At 39.7% G+C, this 23,406-nt stretch overlaps 1 protein-coding gene across 1 annotated transcript in view; it reads left to right on the top strand.

Moving 5' to 3' along the window:
- The first annotated feature begins 4,498 nt into the window (after window positions 1-4,498).
- The window catches only part of Pgap1 (post-GPI attachment to proteins inositol deacylase 1), an 81,909-nt gene continuing 63,001 nt past the window's right edge, over window positions 4,499-23,406 (top strand). The window contains exons 1-4 of the mRNA XM_027396892.2: window positions 4,499-4,755; window positions 10,485-10,638; window positions 13,748-13,923; window positions 18,931-19,102. Of these exons, the coding sequence (XP_027252693.1) occupies window positions 4,609-4,755; window positions 10,485-10,638; window positions 13,748-13,923; window positions 18,931-19,102 (649 nt within the window). The 5' untranslated portion in view covers window positions 4,499-4,608. The remainder of the gene's footprint in view (window positions 4,756-10,484; window positions 10,639-13,747; window positions 13,924-18,930; window positions 19,103-23,406) is intronic.

The raw sequence follows: 23,406 nt of genomic DNA, 5'->3' as shown, positions 1-23,406 counted from the left end.
ACAGAAACGTCCATCATCAACCCATGGTTTATTTATCATATTGCCTATAATATGCTAGGAGAAACAAAAATTAGATGTTCAGTCTGTGATATTCCTAAGTATGCAGACTCAATGAATTTTTCCTAATTTAATTTAGAGCTTAAGTTCTTTCCCACATGATTCATAATCCTCTACACTCAGTATAGCATTTCATGCTATACCCTAAGTATCCTCACTTTGTGGGCTCAAAATCTATAGTGTATCCTCATTAGCATATTTAGTGCTAAACACTGTACTTATGTAAAACAGGGTGTTTTCATAATCTAGTCCAGTTGTTATAGTTCTATTCTTATGAATACAATTTAAAAGAAATTCCCAAGTTGATGTTAATCTTGTTAATTTGTTGAGATTTAGAGCTACCTTGGAGTCAAATCTCTGGCTTTTCTGTGATGGATTTTCTAGACTCAGTTAACTGTAGTAGGTAGACCAGCTTCACACCCAGCTCAATTAAAAAGGAGAAAGAATGTCTGGCTTTTGTCTCTTGTTTCTTCCTGACGGTGGATGCAACAGGAATAGGTGCTTCAAGCTCCCGTTGCTATGATTTCCAAGCCATAATAGATGGTACTCTGGAACTGTGAGCAAAATAAATGCTTCCCTTTTAAAAGCTGCCTTTGTTAGGGTATTTTTGTCATAACAAGTCAACTAATACAGAAAATTGAGGTCAGGAATGGGGTTGTGGCTGTCATAATCTGACCACGTGGTTCTTAGGCCTTTGAAGTGAATTTGTGGGACAAATGTGTAAGAGTTTGGAACTTTGGGTTAGAGTTGATGAGGTGAGAAGAGCTTCATGAGCCATTCTGGTGGGAGTTAAGAAGAACACAGGAAGAAAGATGTGGGCCGTGGAGGTCTGACTTCTGAGGCATCAGAGGAGGACAGGAACTCTTTTGGAAGCAAGGGTAGAAGACATTCATGTTATACTCAGGCAAGGAATCCAGCTGCATTCTGCACATGTCCCCAGGAGGATAATAAAGTGGAGTATAAAAACAATTGATTAGCCAGGCATGGTGGACTACACCTTTAATCTTAGCACTCAGAAAGCAAAGGCAGGTAGATATCTATTAGTTCAAGGCCAGCTTGGTCTACACAGAGAGTTCCAGTCCAGTCAGGGCTGCAGAGTGAGACCCTGTCTTAAAACAATAACAACTCCAAACCACCAGCACTGCCAACAAAGCAAAGCAAAGCAAAACAAACAAAAAATAATGACTAATGTGTTTGGCAGAGGAATTTCAAGGCAGGCTAGTATTTAGCCTGTTGCATGCTTTTTGTTCATCACACTTATCTATGTTTATAGAAAAAAAGAACAACAGGTGGGCAGAATATTTTTTTAATGTATAGTTTGTCAACAAAAAGAGACAAGTTTAAGTTGCAGTCATGTCACACATTAAAAACAAGACTTAGCTGTTCAAGAGAGATCATCTGCTCTTCACCAGGACAATAGAAAAATGTCATGAGGTCAAGACTCCACCAATCAAAGGCTCCAGATTTTGATGAAAAACAAAAATTCATTTGAAAGCAGAGAGCCTAAGATGATAATGACACTGGAGGAGTTCCTTGCTCCTGGAAAGCAAATGTCTAAGGAGTCCCATGGTTAGCAAACATAGGCTGCTCTAGCTATGGTCCATGGAGGCAAGTCTCTATCCTGAGCTGACAGTAGAACTAAGAAGTGTCATCTATATGTCACTAGTTGGGTAGGCATGTAAGATGCAAGATTATGGAGATCACAGAGTTTTATACTAGTTTCAGAGAGCAACTAAGCCTAGGCAATATGGTAGGGTTGGAGTCCCTGAGAGGCTGTCATATGAAAGTAAAAGTGAAGTCCAAGTTGCAGCAGAGACCCCAGGATGTTGGAGATCGCAGAACCATGGGATGTCTGCCAAAGATACATGCATGGAGTGGAGCTGACTTAAGAGAAGGGCTGTGAGGCTGGAGAGATGGCTCAGTGGTTAACAGAACTTGCTTCTCTTGCAGAGGACCTTGGTTCAGTTCCCAGAACCTCTGTGACAGTTCACAACTGTGTGGATCACTTCCAGAGGATCCAATGTCTTCTGGCCTCTGCGGGCACTACATGCGTATATGTGGTACTCTTGCACACATGCAGCCAAACCATTCATACACAAAATTAAGAAATAAAGCTTCCTTTTAAAGAGATTCTTTGTGTTCTGCAGGCAGCAGAGCAGGAGGGGCAGGGCAACCTAGGCCTTTTAGAGCCCAGCTGATTTCATCATGAGCTGTAGGTGCCTGACATGGAGTTGGAAAATGTGATGTTTGCTGTGCTTGGATTTGGTCTGCTTTGGTCTGACCTTCCCTTATTTCTCCCTTTTGGAATGAGAATGTTCACACTGTGCCATCATATGTTGGAACTATGTAATACCCTTTCTGTTTTATAGGGGCTCAGAGTTAAGAGATTGACTTAGTCTCGGAAAAGACACGTTGAATAGTATCGGAGCTGTCAAAGATTATGGGGACTTTTGAAGTTGAAGTAAATGCATTTGCTTTATGAGATGGGCATGGTCCTATGGAAACATGAAGTGGAAGGAAATTATTTTAAGGTTTGTGTGTCAAATTGACAAGGGGTAGAGTTGTGAAGATTAATTTTGTGAACTGGATGGAATTTAGAATAACCTTGGAGATAAATCTTTGGACATATCTGGGAGTGATTTTCTAGATTAAGTTAACTAAAGTAGAAAAACCCACACTAACTTCCCAACCAGACACAAATGGAAAAAAGGAGGCCCTGGCATTCATCTCTTTACTTCCTGTCTGCAGATACAATCTGCCTGCTTGCCTCAGGTCCTGCTGCCTTAAATCCTCTGCCTCAAGTCCTGCTGCCATAAATCCCCTGCCTCAGGCTCTGTTGCCTTAAATCCCCTGCCAAGATGGGCTATGAAACTGTGAAAATGAACCCTTCCTTAAGTTGCTTGTGCAAAGGTATTTTCACAGCATAGGACAAGTAACTAATACACCAAGTGGGCACACCACAACCCCAGAAACATATATGGTATGCCTTAAATATGTTTTAGTTAACCATTACCCTGCTAGTCAATATCACCCAGAGTTCCCTCAAATGTTATTCTGGCTCTTCCAAATCTACCGCCATACATCAAAGAGGCTTACCTGTCTGTTTCTCCATTGCTTTCTTTCTTCACAAATATTTCATATCCTGTATTTGCTTAGACCTGTAAGTGTTTCTGTGTAGGGTAAAAAATATCTACCCTACCACTTTATCTTTGGATCATAGCTTCTTAATGCAATAGCAGGGTTTTGTTTAAGATAAACAATAAGCTTCTTTTCAGTTTTAAAATTCTTTGATTTCATGTATCACAGCCAAATTTTCTCAGGATATATGCTAGAAAATTAGTCTAAGTAAAATGGAATTGAGTTAGTGCCAAAAACCATTCTCAGTAAAATCCTGAAGTTAGCAACACACACACACACACACACACACACACACTGTCTGGTCAGCTTTAAGGACTAACCCTCATAACACTCCAGCGTTTTGAAGCTGTTATATGTATTACAAACGGGTTTGTCCTGCTTTTCAAACCCCTTTCTTTGTGTAAAGACAAATTGAAATCCTTCAAAATGCATTAAGTCGTGAGAGAGAGAGAGTTAAAGCTTGAGTAAAATTGCCTTCTAATGTCAATATGGAACCTCTCCCCAGAGACGTGCGGGATCCAAGAGCACCACGTCAGTGTCAACCTGATCCTGTACATACCAACTGGGGACATCCATATTGGTGAGCATTTTCGTAGTGTCTTTTAGAGACCACCCTTCGTGTGTTAGACTTCCACCAAGAACAGGATTTCCTCAGACTGTTGTGGGTTTTGTTTTAATGAGCCCGTGCTTTCAAGTGTTATTACCTACAGGGCCCAAGTCGATGGTCTAAGATGCCAGGTAAAAGCCATTTGTCTCCAAGCTAACTGGTCCAAGAAGGCTTGGGGCGAAACCGCGGAGGCCGGAGGCGGTTCAAAATTGAACAGGAAGGGATTTTAATGTTGCAGGGAAAGGTGTCTGCGATTTGACAGCCACTGGACAAGCCTTGGATGTGCTGCCTGCCTCCCCTGGCCAGCCAGCACTGGATCATCAACATTCTCTGCACTCTAGGGCGTTATCCTTGCCCCTGGCCAATTCCTTTGGTACCCACCCTGCCCTTCCCCCTCCTGCCTCTCGGGTCCCGCGCTTCCACCCACCCTCCCTCCCTTCCTTCCCTCTCTCCCTCCCTCCCTTCCTTCCCTCCACTGTACTCCCCCTTTTCCCTTTCCTCACCCCCTCCCGTTTCTTTCTATGCCTTCCAGCCCAGCCCACTCCGTCTTCTCACTCCCTCTTCCCAGGCGCTCGCTCGCTCGCTCTCCCGCTGCAAACGCCTCCAGCTCCCTCCTCCGTGGGCGGTGCCGCGGGCCGGCTGTGCGCAGGCGCGCTGAGCGGCGGGCGAAGGGGAGGGGGGGTGCTGGCGGGCTCCGCGCAGGCGCGCACCGCTCTGCTGGGCACGGCTTGGCACGGGCGTCTTTCCCTCGCTCTGTCTGAGCGACCGGGCTTCTACAGCCAGCCGTAGAGGCGCTCAGCTGCACCATGTTCCTCCACTCAGTCAACCTCTGTAACCTGGCGTTCTATGTCTTTATGGTGCTTCTGGCGACCCTGGGGCTGTGGGATGTCTTCTTCGGCTTCGAGGAGAACAAGTGCAGCATGAGCTACATGTTTGAGTACCCCGAGTACCAGGTACGGCCCTCCCTCACCTGAGCGCTCGCGCCTCGCGGGCTGCTCTCGGGTTCAGCCGCGATCCCGGCTCGGAGCCCTCCCGGCACTTGGAGCCAGTCTTCTGCCTCGGACTGGGTCGGGCATCCAGTCCTCTCCTCTGGGTCCCCTCGCCCTCCATTCCTGGGCTCACAGACCCCAGACCCCGACTTCTGACCCGCTGGGCACTGCCTGTTTTCATCCCCGGAGAGCCAGCTCCGGTCCCTGTCCCCAAACCCAGTCCTCTTCCGACCCTCCTTTGCTTGCAAGGAGATGTATTCTCTTCGCGCCCAGTGATGGACATGTCAGATTTCGCTTTTCTGGAAAGAGACCCAGCGTCTGCAGAGTTGCCAAGGTTGATTTTAACAGGGGCTCTAGGGTTTTACTTCTGGGTGAAGTGAAAGGCTGACCTGATGAATAATTAAACTGAAAACTATTTAGTTTCCTTCTGTGGAGATTTTTTTGCGGATCCACCTGTTCTGTAGGTTGAGTCCGTGGGTGTGTGTACCTGTGTTTTCTCATGCCTCTGAACAGCCAGTGATCTGCACAATCTATTAAGAAAGATATCTATTATAATCAGTTGCATGCACAATCTATTTCGCGGTATTATTTTGTTTTCTCACCGGGTTTAACACGATCTGCCTCCCCTCTCGCCGCCCCCACCCCCTCCGTTTCAATTTGAATGCTTTCAGTTAATTGCTTCATTTGTTCTGCGTAGTAGAATCTAAAATTTCATTCATGACCAGCTGTAGAAAGAGATGATGACAAATTACACAGCTGTCCGGAGAAATTTCCCTCCGGTGATATTTTCCTTAAGATTTCTAAATGAATCTCTTGATTTTGGAATATCTGTTATAATAACTCCTATAAAATATACATAATGGATTTTGATAACGTGAATTCTTAGTATGCTTTTAAGATCATAGCAGATTTTTCTGTAGGATGAAGAATGAAAATCAGGATTGCGTCTGTGTACAGATCCTTGTAAAGGGGGGTCTATTTGATGCTGTTCTTATTTACGTTTAGAGAATGAGGTTTAAATTGCTGAAGATCATCCTCCCTTGTATATTTTCTAGTAAGAGAGTTCTTACCATGATTTTGCATGCATGGTTATGAAGGAATGGGAACATTGGATTTCAGATGCTATTGGGAATTTTAACAAGTTAGTGTTAATTCCTAAGCTAATAAACTGATGTGATGTTGGTTTGTGTGCATTAGAATCTTAATAGTTAAATATGTGAACCTTAGTTTTTTTTTTAAACTGGAAATGGAGTTCATCATAATTTCCTTTCATTAACTACCATTTAATAATTTGAAAGCTCTCAATAGATTGAAGTAGGTCATTTTAGTTTTGAACTGTATTAAATGAATGCTTTGGTTAAAATAAAATCATTTTGGAACAATAGTTACCATTTATATTTAGATTTCCCATAATTATTTAATCTATTTTAATATTTGCAGTAGCAAAAATTGGCTTCCTGCATGTTGGGAACAAAGCATATGGACCTCACAGATGCATCTCCTGCCTCATGAAATTGACTAGAAAGAGAAAATTACTGTCACTAACACAATAGAGCTATTGGGCTTTTTTTGTTACATAGTGGGTATTTAGTTATTTTGGTTCTAATTGCCTTTTTGGAGTTTGACACTTATTAATTTGTGAGAACAGTATAATGACAGTGGTAGCAGTTTTGGCACACATTTTTAGCAGACTTTATTATTAGTCCTTTTGCTTTGAATGAGTTGTGTTATTTTACAAACAGAATTAAGCCCTACCTATAGAAATGAGCCTTGTTGAATAAATAGATTTTAAGATAATTGAGCTCATTGAGTTGAGAGCCAAATGGTTTTCACTTGACTAAAACTGTTCTAAAGATAGTTTATATATTGCCCTTTAAAGTAGCATTTTCTGCACCTTTTCAATTGTTCTCAGGCTGATATCCAGCAGGTGGCATGTCCTACTCATTTCATTTTTATCTTTCTTGAGGCATTTTTTAAAAAATTGCTCATTTGTGTCTTCCTTAGCTAGTCAACAGAAAATGATAACTGGCATTTCTTTTTTTTTTTTTTTTTTTTTTTTTTTAAGCGAGAGAGGAATTTGGAACTCTGCAAAATGAACTTTTGAGTTTGACTCTTTTTTTGGGGGGGGTTTCGGAGACAGTGTTTCTCTGTGTAGCTTTGGAGCCTATCCTGGCACTCGCTCTGGAGACCAGGCTGGCCTCGAACTCACAGAGATCCTCCTGCCTCTGCCTCCCGAGTGCTGGGATTAAAGGCGTGCGCCACCAATGCCCAGCGAATCTGACAGTTTTTACTATCTCTACTCATCCCCTGTCTGTAATATCCTGGATGCTCTGATTTGGAGTTAACTGTTTCTCAGTTGGATCTCAAGTCTACCACGTCATTTAAAGCTTTTTGCCTTATTATGCCAGTAGGGCCAAAGTGTTGTCTAGCTACACATAACTTTGGGCAAACCATAGAATTTGAGAAGAAACACCTGGGTTGTTTTCTCTCATATGTTGGTTGTGCTCTGTTCATGTTTGTGATCTAATGATTTCTCTCTGAAAGGAAATGGTGTTGTTGATGTTTATTTAGACAGTCATTTATTGAGTGACTAGGTATATTTGGCATGAGGGAATTAGTGATAAAAGTCCCTATTCCTTTAATGTATATATTTTAACAAGAAGAGAGACAAGAATATAAAAATCAGCTATAGTATAATGTAGCAAGATACTGTATACAAGACTCTTCAGAGAAATCAGAATATACATGTTTGTTCTGGGTCTTCTTTCTTTCTTCTTTTCTTTCTTTCTTTCTTTTTATTATGTATACAACATTCTGCTTCCATGTATATCTGCACACAAGAAGAGGGCACCAGATCTTATAATGGATGGTTGTGAGCCACCATGTGGTTGCTGGGAACTGAACTCAGGACCTCTGGAAGAGTATTGGTGCTCTTAACCGCGAACCATCTCTCCAGCCCCCTTGTTCTGGGTTTTCAAAGGCGTTTGAAAAGATGTGAATTGAAGGGCTGGAGAGATGGCTCAGCAGTTAGAGCATGTGCTGCTCTTGCAGAGAGCCTGGATTTAGCTCCCAGCACCCAGTGGTGGCTCACAACCATATTTATCTCCAGTTCCATGGTATTCAGACACCCTCTTCTGGCTCCATGGCACCATGCAGGCAAAACATAAAAAATAAAGACTAAATGAATTGGGGGCAGGGTGTGAACTTGGACATACAGGACATTTAGTTAGTATATATAGTTAGTATATTTAGTTAGTATATATAGGAAGTAAGGAGGGCATCAGCATTTATAATATATGACTATATGACTATTGATGTAAAAGGGAGAAAATAATCTATAAACATATTTGCCTGTATATATCCAAGATATTTGGCAGCACACATAAATTGATTAATATTGGTTGTTGTCTGTGGTGAGGAACTGGATAGCTGGAGGGTCATGGGTAAGAGGCATACTTTTCAAAGCCTATCCTTTTGAAGTTGAAAAAAATCTAAATATATTTAGCACAAATTTTAAAACATGGCATGTGTAAATTCTAAGAATGAGATAGGCATTGGAATCACAATTTAAAAGCTCCCCTCTGTAAAGTCTTCATTATTTATGTGTTCATAAATGGAAACACATGATGTATGTGTTTTATCAAGACATTTTGGTAGTAACATGGACTGGATTGTAGCGGAGAGATTATGACAAGAAGAAAGGCCTGTCTGGAAGGTTACATTATGTTTAAGTGTTTGTCCCCCTGTTTTAATCAAGCAGGAGCCCCTAGAACCACTCTTAGGAGGAGCCTCAGTCAAGGGCTGAGAGCTCCTAGTAAGAACTTTAAAATGTCTGCATTTATTTTGATTTTTTCTTTTTGATTGAATCATAGATATCAAACTTCCCTAGTTTTCATTTACAAGTGAAAGACACACACACACACACACACACACACACACACACACACACACACACACACACACACACTATAAATTAAGACCTTTGCTCTTGCAAGTTAGGGTCTTTACCAGTTGAGGGGTTGAAGTACCAGTGTGCTCATAATGCAAATGGTAGGGTTGGTATTTCTATATTTGGTATATTGGAGAAGATAATTGGAAGTGCTAGTTTGTTAAATAGTAAGCACATAGTAGTCCTGTAGATGCTTCTGTGATGTAGTTGGCCCAGATTATAGTAATATCCTCAAAGGAATATTCTGGAATCTGCACAAATGATTAGGATTCTTTTTAAAAATTTTCGGCATAATTAACATTTACAATTTTTAAAATTCATATGGTAAATTTTTTCATCATATATATATTCTTAACATTGTTAGATTATTAAATTATTGATATCTGTTTAAATCTCTGATTCAGTATAATGGTTTGTTTTTAATGATTTCTATTATTAAAAAGAGAAAGAAAAGAAACACCAGGTATGGTATGTACTCCTGTAATTCCCAACACTTGGGTGACAATGGTAGTAGGAAGGTGGGGAGTCAATTCCAGCCTGAGCCTGTATAGTGAGAACCTGCCTCAAGGGAGGGGTGAGAGCAGAAGAGTTTACATCTGCCTGGGGGCAGGGATGGGAGCAGAAGAATTCACACCTGCCTCAGAGTGGGTTGGGAGCAGAAGAGTTCACCCTTTGCTACATCTTTGATAGATGCCTACCCTTTGGGGAGGATATTAAGAACTGGTATATGTTATATTGAGAAGAATTCTGTATACAACTTAAGGATTTGCAAAGCAGCTTGATAACAGTCCATGTACCTGGTCCATGATTTGGAACAGATGCTAATTCAATGGAATGTTTATATCTTGATCAAGACTTTGTTGTAATGTTCACATTATTTTGTTAGACCACTGAGAGGTCAGAAAGTTTCATTGTCAAACAAACATCCTAGGGCTGTGGAAATTTCTTAGAGATGAAAGGCTTGCTGTACAATCATCAGGCAGGCCAGAGCACAAGTCTCCACCGCACAGAGCTGGGCATGGTAGTTGATGCTTGTAATCCCAGCTGGGGAGGCAGAGGGAGGCCAGGCCATCTAGCTGAATAGGTGAGCTCCAGGTTCAGGAGATCTTGTCTCGAAACAAGCAATCAAATAGGTGGAGAATAGTTGAGTAAGATACCCAGGGTTGACCTCCAGCTTTCACATGCACATATACATGCATGTTCCTGGGCACACACGTGAACACCTGTGTGCACATACCCACCCCCCACGAACGAATGAACATGCGTGCACATGCACAGCAGCTAGAGTACTTAGGGGGCCTGAGTAAAAGGAGATACTTTAGAAAGTAAAGTGCCATCGAGAATTGATCACAGAAAACTTTTATCATCGCTTTGATGTATAGTTGATAACTGATTCTAAATTAAATGCATTTCCAATTATGCTTATTTGAAACTTTCTGACGTATACCAGTGACATATAGCCATTGTCAGGCATTATTGTGATTCATTGGCATCTGTTTGAATTTCAACTTATATGTGTTTTGTGCTTTCATGAAGGTTATGCCATTCAAGATCCACATAATTTAAGAATAATCTCATTTGAAAAATGTTAAGTAGAACTCATTTTATGCATTGAGTACAGTTTATATCATTGGTAATATTTTTATATTGCACTGTTTCAAAGTTCTTTATGTTTGTATTGAATCTGAGTTGTATTAATAGGTGATTAAAATGGGCATATTTATTATTTATTTACTTTCTGTAGAAAATAGAACTTCCAAAGAAACTGACAAAACGCTATCCAGCCTATGAGCTGTATCTTTATGGAGAAGGGTCATACGCTGAAGAACACAAAATTCTCCCTTTGACAGGAATTCCCGTTCTCTTCCTTCCTGGTAATGCTGGAAGTTACAAGCAAGGTAGGTACTAGAAGGAAAAAGATAAAGCTGGGAAATTCAATTCCAGGCTTTGGCGTATTTGCATACTGCGTGAATCAAGTGGGGTAAATAAAAACCTTAGCCTGATAAGTACTGTGTCCGACTTCTGGGAGGGCCACGCATATGCCACTTTCTTCAAGAGAAAGCACTCATTAGAAATACAAGGAGAAGAAGAGTTGAAGACTGCTTTGCAAAGAATGAGAAGAATCAGATGGCATAGGGTAGGGAGAATAGATTATACAGATACTCGGGAATAGCAGAAGAAAGGTTCATACTGGAAATGAAGTTACAGAGAATGGAATTGGAAGCATTCACTAGGGAGAAAAGTATCTTAAACTACACGAGAGATCAGTTTCTCTCCTTGTGTGGAGACATGCAGCAGAATGGAGGGTTACAGAACGGTGGGGAGATTGGAAGTGATATGTTCAGGTTCCACATTCAGTGTTGGCTTGGAGAATGTCAGTTGTTTCTGGTATAACAATATAACAGTCAGATGTCCCAATCTGTAAGTAATTTTGTCTACAAAGTCTGCTTTGGTTTCTATAAGCATTCCAGGAATTGTTAAATAACAAAACCACAATTGTTTCAACATGTTGGGTAATTACTTATGTGGTTTATTTTCATTTACGAAATACTTGTGGAGTATTTATAGTAAGCCAGGGAGTATTCTAGGTCTTAATAATCCAGAGTAGAACAAGACATCACGGCCCTCACTCATCAAGCACATATTCTTATTGAGAAGACAGCTGTCAGTGGCTGTTCGAGTAATATTAAAGGCCACGAGAAATGTGCAAACCGCTGAAGGAGGCAGAGGTGAGCAGTAGGAAAGAGACCTGTTTTAGATGATGTGGCTGGGAAAGGCCATGTCGAGGAGATGGCATTTGAGGAGAGGTGAACATTATTGTTTGGAGAAGTCCCTGATGCAAGAGTATGTTTGGTGTGACCACTATGACTAGAGAAAAATGAAATGAGAATGGAAAGGTAGCTTATGACCTATATATAAGATCTGGGAAAAGCTGGATGTTTACTTGAGAGGGATATAAAACATGTATGCTTTGGGTAGAAATTATATAATCTGATTTTTTTGTTAACTCTCATGTTTGAAATGATACACACATACATTTACAATTATTACAAAGTGAGCTTACAGAGAACTAAAACCTCAGTGAAGAAGTAGAAAATTGCCAGCATCCTAAAAACCCTGTGTGTTCCTTCATGACTAAGGCTTTTCCCCCCTACACACACACACACACACACACACACACACACACACACACACACACACATTTTCACAATTCTAACTTTAAGATAGTAATTTTCCTAAACTTTCTTTATAGTCTTAGTTCCTAAGTGTGGACCCCTAGTATATTCTATTGATTTTCGGGTGTTTTTAACCATTATAATGTATAATCATCCAGTATGTATTCTTTTGTGCCTAATTTTTTCCACTCAGTTTTGTCTATAAAAGTCTCCTAAGTTACTGTATGAACTGTAAACTGTTTATTTAACACTATATTGTTCATTTGTATACCTCTTGTAAAACGTAATTTGTATAATTTTTGTATAAAAGGTAAATTGAATGTTTACCTTTATTGGCAGTTACAAACAGTATCCTTCTGCACACATCTTAGAGCACATATGCTTCAGTACTTGTCGATGTATCCCAGGAGTATTAATTCCCCATCATAGGTTGTATATATCCTCTTATCTTTACCTATTATACTGATTTATATTCTTACAATTAGCATATGATCCTTCCTTTTATACTACCTCTTTGACAACATTGAAGCTGTGGAATTAAAATTTTAGAAAATCTAATGTCATTTACTTTTTGAAAAGGACCACTATGGCTCTGCTTTGAAGAGAATACATGTAGTTGGTTGTTTTACTCTTTTGCTCTTTTGAGGTCCTGCCACCCTGCTTCCAAATAAACCACATGGAGGCTTATTCTTTCTAATGAATACCTGGTTCAGTTTTTTTCTTGCTGTCTTTTCTCAAATTATCCTGTCTGCCTTTGCCTCTGGGCTTTTATCTTTCTCTATTTCTGTGTATCTTTCTTTACTTCTTTCTCCATGGCTTGCTGTGTAGCTGGGTGGCTGGCCCCTGGAGTCCCCATCTCCTCCTTTTTTTGCTCCTCCTTCCAGATTTCTCCTTCTGTTTATTCTCTCTGCCTGCCAGCCCTGCCTGTCCTTTCTCCTGCCTTGCTATTGGACATTCAACATGTTATTAGACAAATCAGGTCTTTTAGACAGGCAAAATAACACAGCTTCATAGAGTTAAACAAATGCAACATGAAAGAATGCAATACATCTTTGCATCATTAAAACAAATATTCTGCCAGGTGGAGGTGGCACATACCTTTAATCCCAGCACTGAGGAGGCAGAAGCAGGCAGATCTCTATGAGTTGGAGACCAGCTTAGTCTACAAGAGCTAGTTTCAGGACAGCCTCCAAAGCCACAGAGAAACCCTGTCTCAAAAAACCCAAAACAACAACAAAACCCCAAATGCTCCACAGCATAAACAAATGTAACACATCTTAAAATAATATTCCACAACAAATATGCTAATATTGGACAAATGTGGAAGCAGAAAAGATGCTGGACATCGTTAGTCATCAGAGAAAAGCAAATCAACATGCGATGCCACTCCCGACAATGATACTAGGATAACTATAATAAAAAAAAGAGACAGTAGCAAGTGTTAGCAATGATGTGGCAAAGCCGGAATCCTTACTGTCCTAGGGTTTACTATTGAGACACCATGACCATGGCAACTCTTATAAAAGAAAACATTCAATTGGGGTGCTTGCTTGTAATTCCAAAGGTTCAGTCTACTATATTCATGACAGAGCATGGCAGCACACAGGCAGACATGGTGCTGGAGCTGAGAGTGCTGCATCTTGCAGGCAACAGGAAGTTGACTGACTGTCATAGTGAGTGAAGCTTTATCAGTAGAGTGCGTTCCAAGACAGCCATGGGCTACACAGAAACCCTGTCTCAGAAACACAAAAAAAGTAAAACCCTTCAAAACAAAGTTGAATGGAATTCTGGAATGTTTTGTACAATGAGCTCCTCCCTCTTTCCTCTGCAGTCCGCTCTATCGGCTCCATTGCACTTAGGAAAGCAGAAGACATTGACTTCAAGTACCACTTTGACTTCTTCAGTGTGAACTTCAATGAAGAACTGGTGGCATTGTATGGTGGGAGTCTTCAGAAGCAGACCAAGTTTGTGCATGAATGCATTAAAGCAATTCTCAAACTTTATAAGGTAGGAGATAAATAATGCAAATCAGTGGTGTAACCTATATCAGCAGTGTTTGTTTTGTTTTTAAAAGATGTATGTATCTAATTCACAAATAATATATTTGGTTATATTGAAGTTGAAACAAAAAACACAAAAATGGCAGTACTTTAAAAAACAATATGTGGTATCCTCAATTCAATGATAGTTTAAAGATTTAAGTTGAATTTGCAATTTCTTAGTTCACTGAGAGATAAGGTGGGGGCCAGTGAGACGTTAGTGTGATGACCTTCTGATAACCAGCAGACACCTGCTGCCTAGTGTGATGACCTCCATTCAGTCCCTGGAGCCCACATATTTGAAGGCGAGAAACTGCCCCTCTCCCCAAGTTGTCCCCTGACATTACATGTGCACATATACCAAACAACCAAAAAATAGAATGACTAAATTACTATATTTTCAATAAATTTTAGGGAAAGGCATTTCATCAGGGATAAAGATGTATGTTTTAAAGACTTTGAGTTTCATCCTCAGCCCCGTCCCTAAAAGAAAGACATTTCATAATGATAAAAGGGTCAGTTCTCAAGAAAACAAAGTAATCATTTGTATGTATCTAATTCACAAAGCAAAATCCAGTAGAACCAAGGAAAGAAATGAACATTATTAGAACAGTTAGTGCTAGTGATTTCACTACTGTTCTCCCAGTTATTGTCAGTTAAACTATGGATTTAAACACTATTCACCACTTTTGCTACATAATGTTTATTAGTAATAATAGAATACTGTACTCAACAACTATAGAAACATACTCTCTTACAGTGAACAATGACCGTTTACTAAGTTCTATGCCAGAGCATATGCTGGGTCACAGGTGCTAACAATCTTCAAAGTCTAAGACTATACAGTGTATTTTCTGAAAATAGCAACGTTAAATTAAGGGTCAAAAAGGTACCTAAAATAACTATCACTTCTAGATTACCCAGAGTTTTAAAGAAGTGAAATTTGAAGATACTTTGAGCTGAATTAAAATGAAAACACACTGTTAGAATTTGTAACATTTTATACATGCACAAAATTATTAAATAATAAAGAATTTATAAGATTAGGTAATGGTTAAAAGAAACACTGGTTTTGAAGGCTTTTATTGGAAAAGAAATAAGATTTCAAGTCAGTGACTTAAGCCTACACCTTTATAAGTCAGAGAGAAAAGAAAGTTAACAAAGAACATAGAATAAGGAATCATAGTGAAAGAGGAAATTAAATATAAAACAACAGAATAACTTCTGCTAATGGTTGATTTTCCAAAAAGATCGACAACTTGGTAAATTATGGCTATACTGATTTATAAAATGAGAAAACTAAGTAGCAATATCAGGAACTAATGATTTCCACAGAGCCTACACATTGAAGAGGGTGATGAAGGAACATTAGGCACACTTTCGTGCCTGTAAATTTAGTAACTGAAACATATACATTTCTTGAAACACAAATTATAAAAGTGTCATAAGAAGAAATAAAAAATCTAGATAGTCCTCTGTCAGTTTATTTTATTTTATTTTTTCTTTTGAGTTTGTAATTGAAAATCTTACCACCAAGAAAAACAGAGGGCTAAATGACTTCCAGTGAAATTCTAGTCCTCACTTAAGAAATAACAATTACCAATCTTAGAACAATAAAAACAACTCCCAGAAGGAAACTGGAAAAAAAAAGACTCAGTTTCCAGTTCAGCATAGCTCTGACTACAAAACTAGGTAAGACTTTTTTAAAAAAAGAAAGACTAAGGGATATATAATTACATTTTAGAGAACACAACAGTCAGTGAAAAGAAACTAGAGACATTACTCATTATCATAAATATATAATTTTTAACTAAAAAACAGACTACCAAATTCAGCAGTATGTAAAAAGTGTAATATATCATGACCAAATATAATTTATTGCAAAAATTACTAAACAGGCTTAATATCTAAATATGAGTCAGTATAATTCATCATAGGATCATCTTTGAAGCTATAGCAAGCCATTTGACCACACTAGTACCTGTCTATGGCTTAATGCATAGAAAAAGGAACATGAACTCAGTGTAAGAGGAATAGAAATTAAATTTTGTTTTGTTTTTGAGACAGGGTTTCTTTGTGTAATAGTCCTGACTGTCCTGGAATTCTCTCTGTAGACCACGCTGGCCTCAAACTCATTGAAAACCATCTGCCTCTGCCTCCCAAGTGCTGGGATTAAAGGAGTGTGCCACCAATGCCCAACTAAAAATTAACTTTCTTACCCTGAGGAATCATGAGTGTTATGAGAGAGAAAATGATCCTCTTTAGGTTCAGGTAATAACTGATAAGAATATTTGTCAGATAAGATAAATAAAGGTCAACCACAGTAAGCAAACTTTAATATTAATAGGGTAGGTAGTTTATTAGTTTTTCTAATTTTTCTAATGAATCCATTAAACTTATAATACAACTAATCAGTATTTTTAAGATAAGATACCAACAAAAATTCCTATTACAAACAAGTGCAGTAAGAATCGAAGGACAGTTGAATCTCATTAAATGGTTAAGATACAGGTATGGAAAGATCATTCTGGGTAGAGAAAACCTCATCATCGTTAAGAGTCTAAATACAGCAATGTAGAAAACCACAAAGCAGCTGGGGTAGGTCAGGTAGACATGTAGACAATTTTAATGTTTTACCCCCTTTTATCTAGGGTGGTATGGAAAACCATTGGGCAGAGAAGTGACACATTCTTATATAAATTTTAATAGCATCATTCTGGTTATTTTAGAGGATCAACTGGAGGGGCATAAGGGTGGAGACAGGGAGACCAGGTAGAAGCCTATTGCAGTCTCTCAGACAAGAGTCAATAATGCTTTAAATTAAGTTGGGAGTAGCTGAAGTGCTGAGGACTGGGCAGATTGGTGCTACTATCAGAGGTGGAGGCAGCAGGCTTGGCTAGCAGATTGCAGCATGAAGTTCTGTATGAAGGAAAAGGAGTTAAGAATGACTCCAAATTTTTTGTTTGGACAACTGAAGGATTGGATTGCCTCTGATAGGACTAGGAAGTAAAGGCTTGGGGGTGATAAAGTCTAATTTAAGATAGATTGAGTGTGAGATCCAGGAGATATTTCCAGCATAGCAATTGCACAACAGGAGTTCAAGGCTGGGGCTCCAGCAAAGAGATCCAAGTGAGATTAGTTTGTGGTTAACAGTAAGTCGATGTATTTATAGCCAGGGGAGTAGATGAGATTACCGGTGTGGCCAAAATCAGTGTGTGTGTATGAGAGAGAGAGAGAGAGAGAGAGAGAGAGAGAGAGAGAGAGAGAGAGAGAGAGAGAAAGAGAGAGAAAGAGAGAGAGAGAGGGGAGGGAGGGAGGGAGGGAGGGAAGGAAGGAGGGAGGGAGAGATCTAAGAACTGAGGCACAGACCATTCATTTAAGAGGTGAGGAAATGAAGGAGCACAGCACCAAAGACAATAAGAGAGCAGGAAGTGGGAGGTGCAAAGGTTGGCCATTATGGTGATGAACTCTGTCTGGGATCCCCAAGACCATCCCCAGGCCAGCTGGCTTGATAGTGGGATTCATAGACTTAGTTTATAACATACTTACAACTGTCACACAGTGAAAGGACACAAAGCAAATGAGTAGAGGGAAAAGGACACAGGATGAAATCTGGAGAAAGCAGGTGTCCAACAGCTCTCTTGGGGCGGGGAACACATTCTGACTTCATCCTTCCATCAACAAATTATGGGTGCGCGTTAGAGATTCAGTGCCCCAAGTTTTTAAGTGGGAGCTGAAGCTGAATCTATCTGCTTAACCTATACCAGAATTCTAGCCTGGAGGACAACAGGTGGACAACAATGTCATAAACCATATTGTTTGCATTGTGGGCACTGTGAGTTATCTAAAGAGTGACAAGGGTCCTCCCAAAATACAAGGTCCCAGACCACACTTTCATTTATTTCATTCTAAGAATAGCAGATGCAGGCCTCCGTGTCAGCTCTGTTTTGCATGGTAACAAGAAATGGTCCATGTGAAGGGTCAATGTTGTGGGAGACAAGTCTATGTTTAATAGGAAGACTAAGGAGATCAGCTGACACAAACTTTTTGTTGTTTGTTTGTTTGTTTGTTTTTGAGATGGTCTCACTATGTAGTTCTGGATGATCTAGAGCTCACTAAGCAGATCATACTGGTCTTGAACTCATGGTGATCCACCTGCTTCTGCCTCCTCAGTGCTTGTATTAAAGGTTTGTACCACCACACCTGATAAACAAAGATTATTATTGCTTTTTAAAATTAATTGCCTTTGTGTATATGGATATTTTCTCTGCTTGTATGTCTGTACACTATGTGTGTGCCTGTGCCTTTGCAGGCCAGAAGAGGGCATTGGTTCCCTGGGATTAGAGTTACAGACTGTTGTCCACATCCACCATGCAGGTGGTGGTAGTTGAGCCCCAATCCTCTGGAAGAGTTAGTGAGGTTAACTTCTGAGACATCGCTCCAGCCCCAACAAAGATTATTTTTAAGGCAATACTTATTTAAAGAATTACATAACCTGTGAATAAATGTTTAAGATGCTATTTTTTTTAAAAAATTCAAATGCACTGTAGAGAAATAATTTGAAGACATACCATATGATAGTATATTGCTTCTACGGCTATAACTGTCTTGTTTTTTAAAACTATTTTCAGTGCCAAATATCTGATTTTTCTATATTATAAAATAATGTTCTATATTAAATATACTTATACTACAGATTGTATACAACCTAACAAATGAAGACATACGTGACTCACTAAATCAAGAATTCCAATTTCAGTTCAGAAAACCATAACCAAAAATAACAACTGTTAAAAGTAACATAACATAAAGGACTGACATATTGTTTATAACTGTGTGAAAATAGATTTCTTTCTCTCCTATGGTTTATCTTTGCTAGGATATTGCTCATATGCAAACAGAAGTATTCAGTATTTTTCTTATAATATTAAGAATCCTGTTGTGGTGATTTTTTTCTTTTCTTCCTTTTTAATAGGGTCAAGAATTTGCTCCCACAAGTGTGGCAATAATTGGTCATTCTATGGGTGGCCTTGTTGCCAGAGCATTGCTTACACTGAAAAATTTTAAACAAGATCTGATAAATCTTCTTGTTACTCAAGCCACTCCTCATGTGGCCCCTGTGATGCCATTAGATCGTTTCATTACGGGTGAGTATATTCAAACTGACCTTCTCCTGTGAGGGTAAAGACTGTCTCTGTAGCTATTTCCAGTAGTGTTTTTACCTATGTGTGAGGCAGTCCAACTGCAAATCAGCACTTCCATTCTCACTGTCACCAATCTCTTTCAATCTAGGCTTCTCATTGAGAAAGCCATGGGTTTTCCTTACCCAGCCAGTTGACCTGAGTCTGATGATCCCTAGGTTCTAGCACTCCAACTTTGTTATTCTTAGGAATGATCTTTGTCTTCTAAGAGTTACTGATTTGAAACTTGCCATATCAGAATCTTAAAGTAACAAAATTAAGAAATCTTATGATTAAAATGGTGGATGGGTAGACATTCAGGAAAAGAATCAAGAACTGAAAATTATATTTATTACCACATTTTCTGTTGCATTTTGCACAGTACATGTAGACGAGTCATGTAGTTAAGTTAAAATGCTTATAGATACACTTAAAAATAATCGCTTAAGATTAAACCTCTTTTTCTTTTATTCTTTTTGTTGTGTTGTTTTGTTTTGTTTTGTTTTCTGTGTAACAGCCCCTGGCTGTCCTGGAACTCATTCTGTAGACCAAGCTGGCCTTGAACTCACAGAGATCCGTCTGCCTCTGCCTCCCAAGTACTGGGGTTAAAGGTGTGCACCACCACCACCAGGCTATTCTTTTGTTTTTAAATAATCAATTTTTTTAGTTCTTTGAGAGTTTCATACAACATGTTTTGATCATATTCACCCATCTCTTCCAACTCTCCTCTGATTATTCCCCCACTCCCTACCTACCCAACATTTTGTCAAGCTTATTTTTTGAATCCTTCAAGACCAATTGGTGCTGTCCATATATTCTTGGATATATGATCTTGTACTGAATCAATCTATCAGAGATTGTACTTTTAGAGAAAACCTTTTCTTCTTCTCCCAACAGCTCATAATGGCTAGTAACTTCATGGCTTGTGGTGGGACTATGTGCCACCTCTCTCCTTGCTGGGATCTGCTCCGGCTTGGGCTTGCATTGGTTTTGTAACCTGCTGTTGAAACCCACTGTTAGTTCCTCAGTGTAGCTGCCTCACTGTGTCCAGAAGCCAAGGTTTCCTTGTGATTATCTTCTGCCTCTAGCTATTATACTCATTCCTCCCATCTCTTCTGCAGTGATCCCTGAGCCTTGGGAAGTAGGCTGCAGTATGTATCTTCCCCTTAGGGCTGGACATTCTGTAGTCTGTTATTCTCTTCACCTTGGCTAGTTATGGGTCACTGGATTAATCACTATCTATTGCAGATAGAAGCTTCTCAGGGTGAGGGATGATAGGCACATGGATGTATGGGTATAATAGTAAGTCACCAGGAGTCAGTTTAATACTGTGCCCATTTAGCAGCATAATAGCAGGCTCTCCCTTAGGTAATACAACCTATCTACCATAGGTTTCTAGCCCAATAATGGTGTAATGTATGGGTTTCATCCTGCACAGAAGGACTTAAATTTGATCAGAAAGTTATTGGTTCTTCCCACAATGTCCCTGCCAGTATTAAACCAGTGGGAATGTCTTTCTAGGCCAGTCATTATTACAGCTTTCAGGGTTTAATAGCTGGGTATGGGTTGATAATGACTTCTCTCCTCGGGTAGTCAGCATAGCATCTTTTAGCACTGTTAGAGATAGCCAGTAGGGACAAAGTTTCCAGGTCAATATCAGCTTGATTTCACCATGTTCTATGACTGCCATGTGGCATCTTCAGCAGTTGGATCTTTTATTTTTATTTTTTTAGTTCTTTTCTCATATTTTACATCCCCACTGTAATTTTTCTTCCCTTCCCTCCTCCAGTCTCCCCATCCCACCTCTCCTCTTCCCCAGGTCTATGCCCCCTCAGAAAAGAACAGAACTCTCAGGGACATCAACCAAATAGGGCATAACATGCTACAATATGACCAGGCACATGCTGTCACATCAAGGCTGGATAAGGCAACCCTATAGGAGGAAAGGGTCCCATAAGTAGGCAAAAGAGTCAGAGACTGCCCCCACTCCCACTGTTAGGAATCCCACAAGAACACCAAGCTACTCAGCCAGAACATACATTCGGAGAACCTAGGTCAGACTCATATAGCTCCCTGATCTCTGCAAGCCCCCATGAGTCCCTGTCAGTTGATTCTGTGGGCTGTTTTCTTGTGAGGTTTCTGATCTCTCTAGTTCCTCCCCCTCCTCCACAGAACTCCCCGAGCTCCACCTAATGTTTGAGTATGGGACTCTGCATTTGGTTCCATCAGTTGCTAGATGATGAAGTCTCTCTGGTCTCTTTGGTGAGGATTCTGCTAGACTCCACTCCCAGAATACTCTGCAGGCAGGGCAAACTGTAGGTCTAAGGTTTTGTGGCTGAGTTGGTGTCCCAATACCTCCACTTTGAGGCCTTGCACATTATAGAAGATTGTTGGTTCAGACTCTGTGTCCCACATTCCTAGGAGTCTTTGCTAGGGTTACTTTCATAGATTCCATGGAGTTCCCATTGTACTAACTTTCTACCTCCCCCTCCAAATGTCCCCAATCTCATTCATTTCTCCCAGTATTTTTTCCTCCCAGCAGTAGGATCTTGATGTCAAATAGAGCCTTGTATTTTCTTACTAAATCACACCCTTGAGCTACATCCCTGTCCCCTGACGGATATATTTTCAATACTGTCAGGTTTAATTGTTCTAAAGGACAACAATGATCACCTGTAAAACTGCTAGTCTGAAAGTGATACCTAAGCTTAGGTTGCTTTTCCTGAGTTATAGGAAGCCCAGTCTCGTTCTACTTTCTGATTTCTTATTTCATCAAATCAGAATTAGAATAAAAAAGTATTTAAGTAGTCATGGATTTTAAGTTTTTGAGAGATATACATATGACTTTCAGAAACAAATGTCCTGCTTATACTTGGTGGAAATACCACCTTTAATTGAGGAATGTGGTCCTCACTGGGCCTGCCCTTTGAGGGTCATGTCTGACTGTACCTGTCCCCACAGGGTAAGAGGGATACATACACTAAGCAGGCTTTCTCCTGTGACTCAAGCTCTTATTCCCAGATCATGATTCAGGAAATGAAACTTCCAGATTTCTTGTTTATTTTTTTTCTGGAGAGTGTTCATGTAGTCCACTTACTATCCTGATCCTCCTGCCTCCTCATTGCTGTGCTTACAAGTTTGCAACACCATGCCCAGCTCATGTGCCCCAAGCTCTTTCCAGGGCTGGCATGGGCCTCTCACATGTCTTTTTTTGTAGGAGCAGTTGCATACAAACCTATAATGATCTGTGGCATAGGTGTGGCTCTGTAATGGAGCTTGGACATTCATACAAGGTTCTTGAGATGCAGGATAGAATTAGATTGGAAAGAGAAAGTGACAAAGCAGTGAACCAGAGATCTGTTCCTCTGTGTCATCATAATCTAGTGCTGACTTTAAAGACTCTGGGAATCCTTAATCTTTATAAAGTCTTCTTAATGGTTTGTCAAGGAAAGAATAGAAAATATTTAATTTAGTAGTTTTGTAACTGATTTTGATTTTAATATTTAGACTTTACTATTTAGTTTCATTGATAACCCATTGGTCCTGGGTTCTCCAGATGTCAGATCTTGGCATACTTGGTGAGGTCTCAAATACATACTGTTGAGATCTTTAATGAGGAGAGCTGTGCATAGTAAAGGCTTGAAGGATGAATGGGATCTGATGGAGTATAGCAATGGATTCAACTTTGATACAGAGTAAAAGAAATGATATCTCCTTTGGCCTGGTCTCAGTTTAGTAATCAACATTAAAAATTTATTAGTTTTAGTAGATGAAGTGAAAACTTGACTGGAAGGTCATCACTTTAAATTTGCTGCTCAATTTAATGGATAGAATCCTAAGCCTGAGATTTCCTTCTGAGGTGTACTCCTACAATTAATATGGCACTGTCTTGGAAGATTGTAGGAACTTACATAGTGATGTGTGGTGATGGTTGTCCAAAGCAGGGTTGCTAAGCCTTCAAAAACTGGGACACATCTGTGACAGGGAGGAGTGTATGTCTCTTTTTTTGAAGACCACTTTATTGAGGGTAATTCATATACAAAATACACATATTTAATGTATGCACTATGATGGGAGTGAACAGGGCATATATCATGACACTAGCTTCATGGATGTCTACAACTCCTTTATAAAGTCTGGGATTCTGTGGAGGAATCCAACAGTTTCTTTGTTATGGTGTGTGGAGCACCATTCTTGTTAGTTACAGAGACATAGTTTGCATGTGTACTTAATGAAAGCTGTTACAATTTGGACTTTTTCTTTACTAACAC

The sequence above is a fragment of the Cricetulus griseus genome, chromosome 2 (assembly GCF_003668045.3).
Source record: "Cricetulus griseus strain 17A/GY chromosome 2, alternate assembly CriGri-PICRH-1.0, whole genome shotgun sequence".
NCBI lineage: Eukaryota > Metazoa > Chordata > Mammalia > Rodentia > Cricetidae > Cricetulus > Cricetulus griseus.
The sequence above is the reverse complement of the archived record's forward strand: the minus strand, read 5'-3'. Positions and strand labels throughout refer to the sequence as shown.